Genomic DNA, 14038 nt, shown 5'->3' with positions numbered 1-14038 from the left:
GTAAGTAGCCGGACATATAATATAGTAATAAAGGTAAATATATATTATTATATAGAGCTACTATGCTATCAAAAATCATAGAGGATAGTCTTCCGTTTTTGGCCTTTTAAATCAACCTCTTTAAATTCCATTCTAAACCTTTGGAATTATACATTATCGTGGGATACGTGGAGTACACACCCCATAAAACTCTGGGGGGATCCGAAATTCATCACGAACCATATAATTTTTTGATCCAATGTAATAATAAGTTGGAAGCATTAGATTCTCTATCTCCGATACATAGTAAACCTACATTATAAATATAAAATTTAATATATATAAGAGAGAGAAGAGAAATAGAGAAAAGAGAGAGAGAGAGAGAGAGTTGGAAACTGGCTACTATTAGTAGCAAAATCTATTGTGCTAACCAAGTTTTTTAGCTTTTGGTATCTAAACTCTTTCATATTCTAACCATTGGATAAATTACTATACCCAGTGAGCGACCTGCTCAATCTCTAGGGGACCATTCAACCTCTAACTCACTATATCATCCCGAGCCCTACAATTTTTCATCCAAGGGTTAAAAACTTGATAGAAAAAAAGAGCTTTTTTACATATTAAATAGTATCCAGTCCTAATTATAATAATAATAATGTATAATAGTATGGCTAACTACACTCTTATGATTTTGGGCCCTTCCGTAATTCAATAAGTTATTTTTGATGATGAACTTCCGAATCGACTGCTCACTAAAGTATATAGCCGGACTCTATATAATTAAGATAATAAATATATATATATATATAGGTATATAATATATATATATATAACTATAATGGACCTCCTATGCTTTGAAAAGTACCAAAAGTTATTGTGTTATAGATTTTTTTTTAGGGCCATTAAAATTAAAATAATTGGCCCCCAGTAGGATATTGGGCCCCCCTAGGTTGAGTGGGTGTTTGAATAAATAGATCTATATGTTGAATGATCCGAGGAGTTATATATCTACGTAAAAAACTTAGTAATAGAAGCCAAAATTCTTGTACTTTACAGTAATCATAGCTGGTACTCTATATATATATATACGAGTTGACTATGAATACTCTCGATAGTTAAACTGGTGCATTTTAACTATGGTATTTTCGATGAATAGAAGCTTCCAAATTGACACGCGCTCCCATTGATCACATGATCTACTACCACTTGAGTGTTTAGAAATCCAAATTTCAAATCTTTTTCGACATCATTTGGTCCTAATGATCCCAGTTTTCAAATTTATAATTTTTAATGGTGGGGAGTAAGAACTTTCCCTCGTTAATACGTGTAAAGATATCCAAATCAATGGAATTTTGTTATATAATTCTTTAAAACATTTAAAAACAAGAAAATCTATACTCTTGATCGTGATTACCAAGACTCTATCATCATTTTTAAAGAATATTCATTTTCAGTCCATTCATTTTTGTTCACTAGACTGGATAAAAGAAGTAATATCGAAATTGCATTCGAACATTTGATTTCTATGTATATTTAAGATGTGTTTAGAATCATCATTTAACGAACCGATCGTGCATTGGAAGCTCTACATCGAAAACAACTCGATCTAGTAAACTGCCCCGTTTACTATCGAGAAGTATCAGCATCAACTCTATACATATATTATATATATATAGATATATATATATATTATAATATATAAATATAATCTAGCTACTATACCTATCCTAGCTACCAAGCCCTTGGTATATACGATTTTCGGCCGTTGATGAAAATTGCGGTTAGATGTATAGTTGTCCCTAGCGTTAGTGGTATAGGTTAAATAGTATAATCTAACGGTGGAATACAAAGTAATCATTAATTTAGAAAACGTTCATAGTAAACCAAGACTTGTAATAAAATAGTAATAGAGCCGGACTATATATAATATTATATATATAAGGTAAAATACGCAACAGTTGTTATTCTTTTGGTTTTTGCAATAAGACAAAGTTCAAGCAGAGCTCTAGCAATTCTAGTGATAGTCATGAGCAAGAGAACATTGCTAGTCGAGAAACTTAAGAAAACTAATGTTTTTTTTTTAAAAAAAAAAACACAATGGAAACGTAAAATCATGAAGTAAAAATATGCAGAACTTTCCTCAATAATCACCCATTTTGATCTGATGATCTGACTGCCTAATTTTTAGATTTTTTTTTTTTTGTTACGTAACATTTTAATTTATTTAATTTGAGCTAGTTAATGATTCTTTACTATCAAAATTTGAATATACGCACATCAGTAGCATATTCTATACAATTCATGCAAATATAAGTTCATTAAGAAAGCCGTCAAATAATTTAAATCAAACAAATTGAGAGGTTGGGTACTAAAATCAAAGCTTCGATATGTCGAGCAGTCGAATCAAAATGGCCTATGATTCAGATAAGTTTGTTTTATACATTTTGACCAATCCAACAGTTACGTTTGAAATATTTCGCAAGACATGCTACCTCCAAATTTGAGAACGTAAAATCGGAAAAAAAAAAAAAAAAAAGAGCTGATCATCAAAACATAGACATGTAGAATATCTCTGTAATTAGATTTTGTTATAACCAAAAACACAGGAGGGAGGAGTGATTCCTTTGTGCAACAGTTAAACAAAATCACCAGGTTTTGAGAGGCATTGACATGCATACTAAGCAGCTTAGAAGGTAAAACTATAATAATAAAGTAACACCAACTACTGCACAGTAGTATCATAAGATAGCCAAAGACCATGGTGAAGCATCAAGAATCATTGATCAATTACGGCATGCAACATTTTTGCATGATGTAATTGTTAAGTACAGAGTTAGTTTAGTTAGAATTTATCCACGAGGTTTACGGCGATTAAAATAGCAACTAAGCAGAATCAGAGGTTAAAACTGAGGATTTGAAGTTAATTATTTGCGCATCATCACAACTTATCCAAAAGACCAAAATGACTTAAGTGAAGCAACAAATACAGATGCTAAGTGACTCAACAGTAAACATTCTTTATTTGTCTCAACTTCTGAGGAACTACAAAGAATTGAAGGGCTGTACTATCCCAAATGAGATCTTCAGAGCAACAAAAAAAGAAGAAAAATAATAATAGAAAGAAACAAAAAGAATTAAACACCACTACATCTCCGACCAAGTCGCAAGGAGAGCAATTCATCATCATCACCGTCATCGTCTTTCCTCTCCGGTTCCGGCTGCGGCGCGTTCTTAGGCTCCTCCTCTGGCTCTGCCAGCACATTAGGGAAGAAGTTGTGCAGACGGCGGGCTCCGTTGCCTGCCGACAACCTCTCAGGTTCTTCTCTATTCCTCTCACAATCACCACCGTCGCTCGCTTGCACGGATTGCGACCGGAGCGCAGGATTATACGATTCCAAAGGCGCAGTTGGCACGGCCGGTTCACAAACTCTGCGCTCAACTGTCGGGGCGGGCGTTTCCTCTCGCTGCTCGCGAGTTCTTTTCTTGTTTGTAATAATCAGCGGGCCCTCGTAGTGCTTCCTCATGTGGCCACCGAGCGATTGCCCCGTCGCGAACGTCCTCCCGCACTTCTCGCATGTGTGGGCACCGCTGCCACCTGCGGCAGAGCTGCTACTGCTTCCCTTCTTTTTCGAGCTCGTTCCCTTTTCCACGTTAGGCACTGTTCCATTGTGCGCAGCGATGTTCGCGCCCACCGCCCTGCAGCGACGACGCTGATGCTCGCTGGTTCATTGAACCCGTCTTTCATGATAACTTCCCCATTGCCGCCGCCGCCGCCACCAGCAGTACTACTGTCGCTAGTGATGTTATTCTCACTGATACCACCATCATCACCTTGCGGCCACCACTGAGGTGACTCTTCCGCAAGAACCAAGAGTTGATTCACAACAGATTCCAATTTCCTCGGATTCACATCCTCGGCGCGCTGATTGACCCGAACCAATTCTTGAACAGGGATTCTCTGTTCTGCTGCAGCCGATTCTCGAACATCACGACCTTCTTGCTGTTCTGCCGGTGCTGCCGCGGGGGGTGGCTTCACTCCTTTCCATGACCTCGGGTGGGTCCGCATGTGCCCGCACAGCGCCTTCTCCGTCTTGAATGCTTTATTGCAGATACAGCACGCTGCCGCTGTCGTCTCATCTCCAGCAACAGCGATAAAGGACGAAGCGGCGGATGAAGAGGGCTCACCAGCGCCGCTGCTGCCGCTCCGAATGCCGGAAACCACTCTCTCCACCAGGTTTTTTCTCTCGTCCTCGGTCATGTTATCAAGAAAAAAACGCGCTTGTGTGATTGTGTGTGTGAGAGCGCGCGTTAGTGTAAACTAGAGTTTGGGAGTGTGGGAGAGAGAAAGAGGGGATTTATAATATATATTTCCATATAATTCTAATCCTACTAGGATTTAATCAGTGTAATCAAATAAAAGAAAATTCTATTTTGAATTGCAATTCTAATTGCATTAGGAATCAAGAATTAAACTGAATTACAAATCCGCAAATCCGCGTCCGCCTCTCCTCCGGGATTAGGATTAGGATTAGGATTAGGATTTCGCTCTCCGACTCGGATCGCTCTGCGCCATTGCTCCATCGATCCTTCTCCTCCTCCTCTTTTTCTTCGTCTTCTCCATCGATCCATCTCCTCCTGCTCGTGATCCTCCTCCACCGACGCTTCCTAGGGTTAGGGTTAGGGTTAGGGTTAGGATTAGGGTTTGGATCGGGGATTCGGCCGCCATTAACGTCGCTAGCTGTGGTTTGGGGTGTTTGCGAGGAAGAGAGGAGGCTTTTTCGTGGGGCGAGCGCGAACCTTTTCTCGCTACAGAGCCGTCGAGCTAGAAATTATTGCATGCACCTGGTGCACGATGCACCACAGTTTTAGGTTTTTTTTTTTTTTTTTTTTTTTTTGGAAAAGCATCGTCATTACTTTATTCACCGTGTATGATATGATCCGAAAGAAATAAACTGCTTAGACCTATTTTTTTACAAATAAAAATATCAAATACTTACTGTTAAAATAAAAAAATTCTATAAGCCTAGTCGTCTAAAACTCCCATCCCAAATTGGTTTCCAAAATTAGACCGGGACTAGATCTTCGTATCTTAGTTCACAAATTGGGTGTTTGGTCTGCCTTTCGAAAAGTAATTTTGGACTCTAAAGTAATTTTCGACTCAATAGAGCATTAGGCGGTCTCGTTTTCAAATTTTGATTTTGATTTTTAAAATCAATTTTCTAATATGTGAGGTTCAAAATCAGAAAACTAAAACCTACTTTTTGAAATCCGATTTTGATTTTGGAGCCAAAATTCAAATTTTTATTTTGATTTAGTCTCAAATTTTAATTAAAATTAAAATTTTAATTTAAAAAAATTTAAATTTATTCTTAAAACTTTAAATTTCAAACTATAAATTTAATATCAAAATTTATATATTAAATTTAAAATTTAAAATGATAAGTTTTTGTTTTCTAACTACTAACTTCAAATTTTGAAAATTTATATTTTATATTTTATATTTTAAATTTTAAATTGTTAATTTTAAATTTTTAATGTTCAAATTTTAAATTTCAAATATTCAAATATTACATTTTAAATTTCAAATTTAATTTTAAATTTGAAACTGGAATTTTAAATTTTCAAATTTAAATTTAAATTTTAAATTAAAATATCAAAATTTAAATTTTGTGCAAATCTAAAATTTAATATTTAAAATTTTAATTCGAATTTTAAATTTTTTAAAAAGAATTTAGTAAAAAATTATTATTATATGCCAACATTAAAAAGATTTTGCCAAACATGTTTACATATCCCTTCAGAAAATCACTTTTCATCTAAACTTAGTTAAACGCTCAACAGGTTTTAACTAAAATTGATTCTCCAAACCAAATCAATTTTGTTAAAATTATTTTTCTTCTCAGTGGATTACAACGTTAATGGAGAGGCGAAATGACCAAATTATATTTTTTTCAAAATTTTTTTAATATATTTCTATTATTTTTAAGAGTATTTTTGATAAAAATTATAAAAAACAAACAAAAGAGTGAACGAAACCCTGAGGAATGGGAGCTAAAGGCATAAGCTTGAAATTTTGAGGAAGTAAAATATAAATTTTTAAAATTCAAATAAAAAAGTGAATAAAAAAAGTATTTACATCAAAATTTTCTAAATTTTACCCATTATTTTTTTTATTAATCTTCGTCTTTCAACTTGCGATCTCATTCGGGGCGTGAATCGGGGCCGAAAGTCCATCAACCCGGATCCATTTACATCCGTTTTGCAACCCTACTATATTTGCTTTGCGAGGGTTTTTTGCATTTACCCCTATCAAAATTTTTTAACAAATAATCCTAACAAATTTACATTTGAATAAATATTTCTCTTCTTATCATGCGAGCGCTTGAATACGATTAAACACGATGATTGCATCACCATGTTCTCTTTTGTATTTTTTTCGTTCAAGTAGAAAAAGAGGGATTAGAGTGTAAATATGAACACAATAATTCAATCACCATGCTTAACTTAAAAATACAAACGTGGTGCTGGCGTGGCAAGCATAGCGCCGTATGTGCAAATATAAATTTATTAGGGGTCCCTTGTAAATTTTTTTTTGAGAGGGGCTAAACGCAAAAAATGCCCTTTGCTTGCTTCATTGCTCCATCTCCAACTCCCTCTCCCTCTCCCTCTCCCTCTTCCTCTCCTCCTCTCCAATGCCACCGTTCCCGAGAGGAGCAACCTCCTCCTCCTCCTCCCTCCACCATCTCCATCGTCTCCATCTCCATCTCCATCTCCATCTCCATCGTCTCCTCCGCAGCTTCGCAACCTCGGCGGTGGGCTCCGTGTGGAGCTTCGGCGACAACAGCAATGGCGCCGTGGGGGGGCTCCCCCCGCTCGTCGACGCCTACGAGCCCCTCAGAGTCCCCTCCCTCCCCTCCTTTGCGATCGCCTCCCTCGCCGTCGGCCACTACCACTCCCTCGCCATCGCCGCCGACGGCCACCTCTGGTCCTGGGGCCGCAACGCCGAGTCCCAGCTCGGCCGCCCCTCCCTCAGGTCCCTTCTTTCCCTCTCCGTGCTCCAACTTTTCCGAATTGTCGCCCCACAATGTAATTCTAATTTAGCTCGTGAGATGATCGATGTGACAACATTTTAGTTATTGTTGCATCGTCAATCGTAACATTCTCGACATATTGGTATTTACTCAACTAAATTTGAATTAGTCTTTGGGTTTGGGACTTAGATTACAATAGTTTAGAAATTTTGAGCCAGAAATTATAACAAGTTATGCTGATTTAGCCCCCAAAAAAAGCCTCAGATCCCTCTCAACTTTGCCCAATTTGCAATTTACTGTTAAGCAGATTATACTCTGCTTGGGATTGCAGGGATTGGAAAGATATGATACGAAGGTAGAAAAGCATGATAGGAAAGATACTCTTTAAAATCATATTATCACAATAGATATTCTATAACTAACCAAAATAGCCACGTTTTCGACAGAAAAGAAATGAAGAAAAGAAAAGAAGCCAACCAACGTATATGATAACTTTTTAGACAGATAAAAGTAAAGAACAAATTACCATTCTGTCTCCAAATAAATGCTAGTATAAAGATAACTAATAATTAACAAAAATGTAGGAAACTTTGATTTGAAACACACATAATTACAAGTACAAGATCATAAAAAAGTAATATGCATAAAAGTTTAAAGTTTAAAGTTTCAAGCCGAAGATCATTAAAAGGGCGTCATATGAAAGCTAAGTATTCAAGAGTCCCAAGTCAAAATACGTCACACTAGAAATGTTAATTAGTCCTTATTCTTCAATCATCAATCGTCAATTATCATCCTCATCACTTGATGAAGAATGCTCCTCTCCTTCGTTAGCTTTGTCATTTGATGATTGTTTAGGGTCTTAGATTATGTTAGTTTAGGATTTCGGATCTAGTTTTAGATGTTTCAACCCATTAGACCAATAAATATATGGATCCAAACCCATTAGGGCATATATAGATCTAAATCCAAACCGTTAGGATAGATATGAAGAAGGCGCGCCTTGACCGTGCCTTGCGCCTAGCTCTAGGCACGCTTGCCTAGGCGCTAGCTGATGAGCTTAGCACCTAGGCGCGCTTTTTTAAACACTATTAGCCTTGTTCAGATGTCAGAGTAAGTTGTCCAATGATAACTTGTTCAGTATGGAGGTTTTCTTGTATGGTTGGAAGCAAGGAGTTTGATTTTTTGCTTCTTAAAAGGTCTTGGCATTCATGATTTATAGGATCACTTATTTCACCTGCAAGGTTATTTATCTTATTCTTAAAAAATTGGCTGGAAGGCCGAATATGTTGTTCCATTTTGAACGTTTGACTACATTTCTAGCTTCCAATCACAATGGAAAATCTCGTACAGAATAGGATATCACTGGATAGCTTATTCCAACATCCGAACAAGGCCTATATCACTTTGATTTAATCAAAAAGCATATAGTTTTCAGTAGACAAGGAATATGATCAGATGTCTCGAATGGATACCATATTCGACTTTCAAGTTATTTTTCTCGAAATAACATGAATCACCTTGCAAGTGAAATATGATATCCTATCTATTATGAATATCAAGACCTTTTGAGGAGCAAAAATCAAACTTCTTGGTTCCATTCACATAAGAAAATTTTCATACCGAATAAGTTGTCCAATGGTAACTTATTCTGACATCCAAATAGGGTCTCACTGAAGAAGCATATAGTATTTGGTCAATACGTAGTGTCATCAAACGCCTAGAATGGATATGATATTCGGCTTACAAGTCATTTTTTCAGAATAAGATAAATTACCTCGTAGGTGAAATATGGTATCCTACCAAGTCATAGATGGCAAGACCTTTCAAGGAGCAAAAATCAAACTCCTAACTTCCAATCGTATTAGAAAACTTTTATACCGAATAAGTTATCATTGGATATCTTATTATGATATGCAGACAGGGCCTTAGTGTATTTTGTTTCACGATAAGAGCCTACAGTTATATAGGATAGCGAAGTGATGCTTTTTTTGCAAACTAGGGATAAAGTATAGATTGTAGGATGCTGAAATGCTATATTGTGGTTCGCAAAAAGTATCATTTTGCTATTCTATTTTACTGTAAGATCTTAAAAGAAAACAAAAATAAAATGATAGGATGTTTTGATTGTTATTTTTTTAACCCACGAGGGGTAAATTTAAGTTTACCCGGAAAGGAAGCCTCACAACCACCTAAACTTGCTCAATTTGCAATTCGCAATCTGAACTTTAAAAAGTGTGCAATTTACCACCCAAATTATGATTCTATTGTAATTCGTTAAAAAACCCTCGTTTTTGTCAAATTGGCAAGGCATTTGTTAGGAAAATTAACCACTTTGCCGAACACATGAATTGCCAAGCTGATCATTCACTCAGAAATTTGAATCATCTCATATGATTATGTAACTAAAGTGTGACACCCACTTCCCAGGGGGCCACCTATCCTAGAGCTACTCTAGATCTAGCACGCTTAACCCTCTTAACCTCTTGGTCCTAATCACCGCCTAAAATTCTATAGCCGGATTAAGAGTTTTAGTCTTATTATATCTTATATATAGGACTACTTGGGGTCTCACATTTTTTCCTCTTTAAACCCTGACGTCCTCTTCAAGCTCAGACTCACAAGTACCAAGCGATGTGAGACTTGTCTTGTTAGCCTTAACCGACCTTGTGGGAGGGCCGCGCTCTACCTACAACAGTCATCAGCATAAGAGTCACGCTCTCCCTGCTACATAACTTTGCTCAGCCGAGACTCATCTCATACTTTTCGGTTGGTAATTGGCTCTGATACCAACTGTGATGTCCCACTTCCCAGAGGGTCACTCATCCTAGAGCAATTCTAAGTCTTGCACGCTTAATCCTCTTAACCTCTTGGGCCTAACCACCTCCTAAAATGCTATAGCCAGATTAAGAGTTTTAGCCCTATTATATCTTATATATAGGACTACTTGGGGTCTCACATAAAGGGCATTTGACTAAATAAACGGAAATGAGGGTTTTGTGCTGGACTGCAATGGAATTATTGTTGAGGCAGTAAATTTCAATGTTATAAAGTTTACACAGTGAATTGTAAATTATGTGAAGTTCGGATGATTCTGAGATCTTTTTTTCTTTCGTAAAAATTATAAAAAAACTTTCCTTGAGGGTAGAGTGGTCATTTTATTAAAGAAAAGAAAGTTTATTTTAAAGTGTTCACTAGCAAAAATGATATAATTTGCAATCTTTTAATGTTAGGGCCTGTCCGGCTTTGCTTTAAGATGTAGTGTTGTTTGGTGAAGTGTTTACTTGTACAGTGCTATTAGGAGAAGCACTATTTTAATATACCTCTACCAGTTTTTTTCTTCAGCAGAATCAAATTCATCAAAATGGAAATTCTGCTTCAAGACACAATTGCATTTCTGGTTTCCGCTACTGCAGAAGCTCCACGTTTTCTTGGAGATGCAGAAGATTGTTTGCTGTAGTAGCTTATAAACCCAGGATGAACCTATTACTGTCAATTTGAAGTCAAGGTCAATTTCAAAATACACATTAGTCATGCTACTACATATTACTGCTGCATGACTTGGTTAACAACTTAATAGCATCCATAAAGTGAGCAGTACTTAGTTTTACCAAAGGGATTATCAATTGGGCAAAACCTACTTTAAAAATAAAACTTACAAATCCTACAGGAAGCTTGCTTTGCCAGTACATGAATTGCTCTGTTACTAATTTTACAAACTGTAATAAATAAGGCCAAGTTGCTCTGCCTGCATTTTTAGCTTGCTCTCAGAAGCTAAAAAGGCTATGCAAGCTTGGGCTTTAAATGGATATTATGTCATACAGATGGCGTTAATATCTCTTTGTTACGGTACAGTAGCTAAATGTGTAAATGGGCTTCATTTTGCCATTACAGAGAAACATGGAGCATTCCTCAAAGGGTCGTAGGATTGGATAACGTGAAAGTTCGGGCTGCTGCTGCATCAGGTGTTGTTTCTGCCGCTATTGGTGATGATGGTTCTTTGTGGGTATGGGGAAGATCCAAGCGCGGCCAACTTGGTCTTGGCAGAGAAATAACAGAAGCTACAAAACCTTGTAGAGTAGAGGCACTTGCAGGGCATGATGTAGTTAAGGTGTTGATGCTTTTCTTAGAAAAGAAACTACTCTTATTTCCAATGACAACAGAAAAGGAATCATTATTCACCATCCCTTGCTTGAGTTCTTTGGAATGGAACTTGAATCAGGAGTAACAAAAAGTTTGAAATCAATGTGTTAAAAGTATTAGAATATGTGTGTGGTACTAGAAAGGGTTAATTACAAATTAGTTCTTGAAATTTGGCCCAAAATTTGGTCGAGGCATCAGAGTTTCAACCTGGATAATTAGTCTCTGTATGCTTGTTTTTCCAGAAGAATTAAGCCTTGTTAGTCAATCTGTCTGAAATAAGACGCCAGATTGTTGGTGTTTGCTTACATGGCAGATTCTTGAAATTGGAGCTAGCAGCGAACAATGCTGACACGGCTTCTTCAAACAGTAAACTAATGAAAGCGCTTGGTTATTTAGTGGATCATACATTTGACTCTAAATTGTTAAAATTGAAACTAGCTGTATGTATTTTGATTGTGCAAGTGACAGAGTTATTCCTGTTTCTTCAATTGCAGGTTGGTCATTCATCAATTAAGGTTGTACACTTATTTTTTGCTGCCTCTCAGAAGTTATGTCATACTTCAATTGCATGAATTCTTAAATTTGACATTTACACGAAGCCATGAACATGTGTTTATCCTTGTGGCAGGTCTCATTCGGATGGGGACATGCATTTGCGTTGACTAAGGACGGAAAAATATTTGGCTGGGGTTATTCAGAAGATGGGAGGTTAGGACAAATGGGGCAAATATTTGATGCAACTTCTAAGCAACCACCTGATTTGGACAAACACAGGGACAAATCCAAGTCTATGCTAGAAATTGCTGAGGAACTTGTCGCGGAAAGAATAGAGAGAGAGGATAACATGCCTATCATCTGGGAACCATCTCTCATTCGGGAACTGAGTGATATTAACGTGTCCGATGTATCTTGTGGGCTCGACCATTCTCTTGTTCTATGCTGTGAGTATTCACTTGCAAGAAATTTCCCACTCTTTTTTTAAATAACATTGTCCTTTTCTCCATCATGAATCTTAGCATCCTTTTTTATTCTCCAATTTCCTTTCATCCCTTTCATAGTTATTGCTAATTGTCACTTCTTGTATTAGCAACCCCGGCTTCGCCTGGACCGAACGAGCAATTAAATTTGGTTATTAGTAAAGGTCGTCTTCTTTAGCTGTGAAGTTCTTTTTGTTTTTTTTTTTAATCATTAGGTGCATGTTTGGCATTGTTTATGTGTTTTTTTATTTAAGAAAAAGAAACTAAATAAGGTGTTGTTGTTGCTTAATTTGCAAATTGCAAATTCGCCATTTTTGTCAGAGATTAGAAACAAACGAAGGTTGCTTCCACCTTTCTTTTTTCTTTTCTGGCAAACAAAAACCTGTATACAGAGCTGGCAAACAATTTAGCAATATTAAAAATTAGAGAAAATCATATCTAAATGCCTTCAATCGTGTCGAGCTTTTGCGCGAAAGAACGGAAAAAACAAATAGTGGCATATGAGCACTAAGCTGTTCCAAATTTTGTTTGACGTATTTGTATTTATAGTTTATGCACAGGAGTATCTTACACAATTTATTTTTTCCCTGAAGTGCTTTCATATAATTTCAGGTGATGGAACTCTTTTGAGCTGCGGAGACAATACATACGGCCAGTTGGGCCGTACAACTGAAGGATCAAAGTTGCTCCCCGTCGAAACAAACTTCAACTTTAAACCCCTCTCAGTATCAGCAGGCCTTGGCCACTCTTTACTTTTATGCAAGACGGAATCTGAGCATGAAAACGAATCCAATGCAGTTCTTTCCTGGGGATGGAATCGAAGTTCTCAGCTCGGTCGACAGGGCCAAGAAGGCATTCCACTATTAGTCGAGGGCCTGAGTGGAGAAGATCCAATTGCTGTGTCGGCGGGCCGGGTTCATTCGATTGCTCTAACTTCAAAGGGTGAAGTGTGGGTGTGGGGGTCGGGCCGGAACGGCCGGCTAGGGCTGGGGAGCTCGACGGACGAGGTGGAGCCTGCGCTTTTAGAGTGTTTAGAAGGGTTTCAGGTTTTGCAAGCGGCGGCAGGGTTCGACCATAATCTGCTACTTGTTGCTGAATAGTTCAAGTTGCTTGTGGAGAGTGCAGACTTCCTCAACTACAGACCATTTTGAAGTAAGCACCTTTCTTACCTCTCCTTTTTTTTCCTGTAATTGACAGCACCTCAACTTTCTCTTGCTTCATTTTGAGTTGGTTCCGGCTGAGCTGGGGATTCTGGTGAATTAACAAAAACTTCTTTGACGATTCGAAAGAAAAGGCAGAAAATCATTATCAATTTTTACAGAATCCCCAATTAATTGACGAAACAATTCAAATCGAAACAAGCCGAAGTTGATGAGGAGTTTCGATAAAAAAAAAACAGAAAAAAACGAAAAAGAAAAAAACTTGGGGAGGCCTTTTGCGAATTGGCCTATAGTTGAGGGGGTCTTTGTATATTTTCAGCTTCTTCTTGTCATCTATTGGATGACTATAAGGGCTTGTTTGTTTCACCGAAACTGGACCTTGGGTTGAAATGGAGTTCAGATAAAAAACTATTTTTTTTCTGCTATTTGCTTTCATTGTTATGGAAATAAAGTTTCTCAGCCCTGCCGTTTGTTTCGCAGGAAGTGAATAATATAAAATTATAATGTAATAAATAAAAATAATATAATTATATTTCTATATAATTAAAAAATTTAATATAAAATAATTAAATTATTGTTTTATACATAAATCATAATAATACAACAATAAAATTATAAAGTAAAGAAAAATATCAATACATAACTAAAAACTAAATGAAGAAAATACTAAAATTTAACTAATCAACTTTTATTATATTTTAAATATGCGAACTAAATAAAAAAGTAATTAGTACTATAATTAAATATATTT

The 14038-nt window shown here is 36.7% G+C and overlaps 1 protein-coding gene across 1 annotated transcript; it reads left to right on the top strand.

The window, feature by feature from the left end:
* On the top strand, positions 6587–13712 carry LOC109725091 (ultraviolet-B receptor UVR8). The gene is made up of 4 exons (XM_020254154.1): positions 6587–7012; positions 10902–11118; positions 11779–12091; positions 12740–13712. Exons 1-4 carry the CDS (start codon positions 6672–6674, stop codon positions 13225–13227), a joined length of 1359 nt encoding a protein of 452 aa, XP_020109743.1. The 5' UTR covers positions 6587–6671; the 3' UTR covers positions 13228–13712.

The sequence above is a fragment of the Ananas comosus genome, linkage group 19 (assembly GCF_001540865.1).
Source record: "Ananas comosus cultivar F153 linkage group 19, ASM154086v1, whole genome shotgun sequence".
Taxonomy (NCBI): domain Eukaryota; kingdom Viridiplantae; phylum Streptophyta; class Magnoliopsida; order Poales; family Bromeliaceae; genus Ananas; species Ananas comosus.
This window is presented reverse-complemented; position numbering and strand designations above follow the sequence as displayed.

What these genes read in the sequence shown, in the direction of transcription:
- LOC109725091 (XM_020254154.1), top strand. Translation starts at nt 6,672, where the DNA reads ATGCCACCGTTCCCGAGAGGAGCAACCTCCTCCTCCTCCTCCCTCCAC. An exon ending in CTCGGCCGCCCCTCCCTCAG is followed by an intron (nt 7,013 to 10,901) that starts GTCCCTTCTTTC and finishes TTGCCATTACAG; the next exon opens with AGAAACATGGAGCATTCCTC. An exon ending in CCATTCTCTTGTTCTATGCT is followed by an intron (nt 12,092 to 12,739) that starts GTGAGTATTCAC and finishes ATATAATTTCAG; the next exon opens with GTGATGGAACTCTTTTGAGC.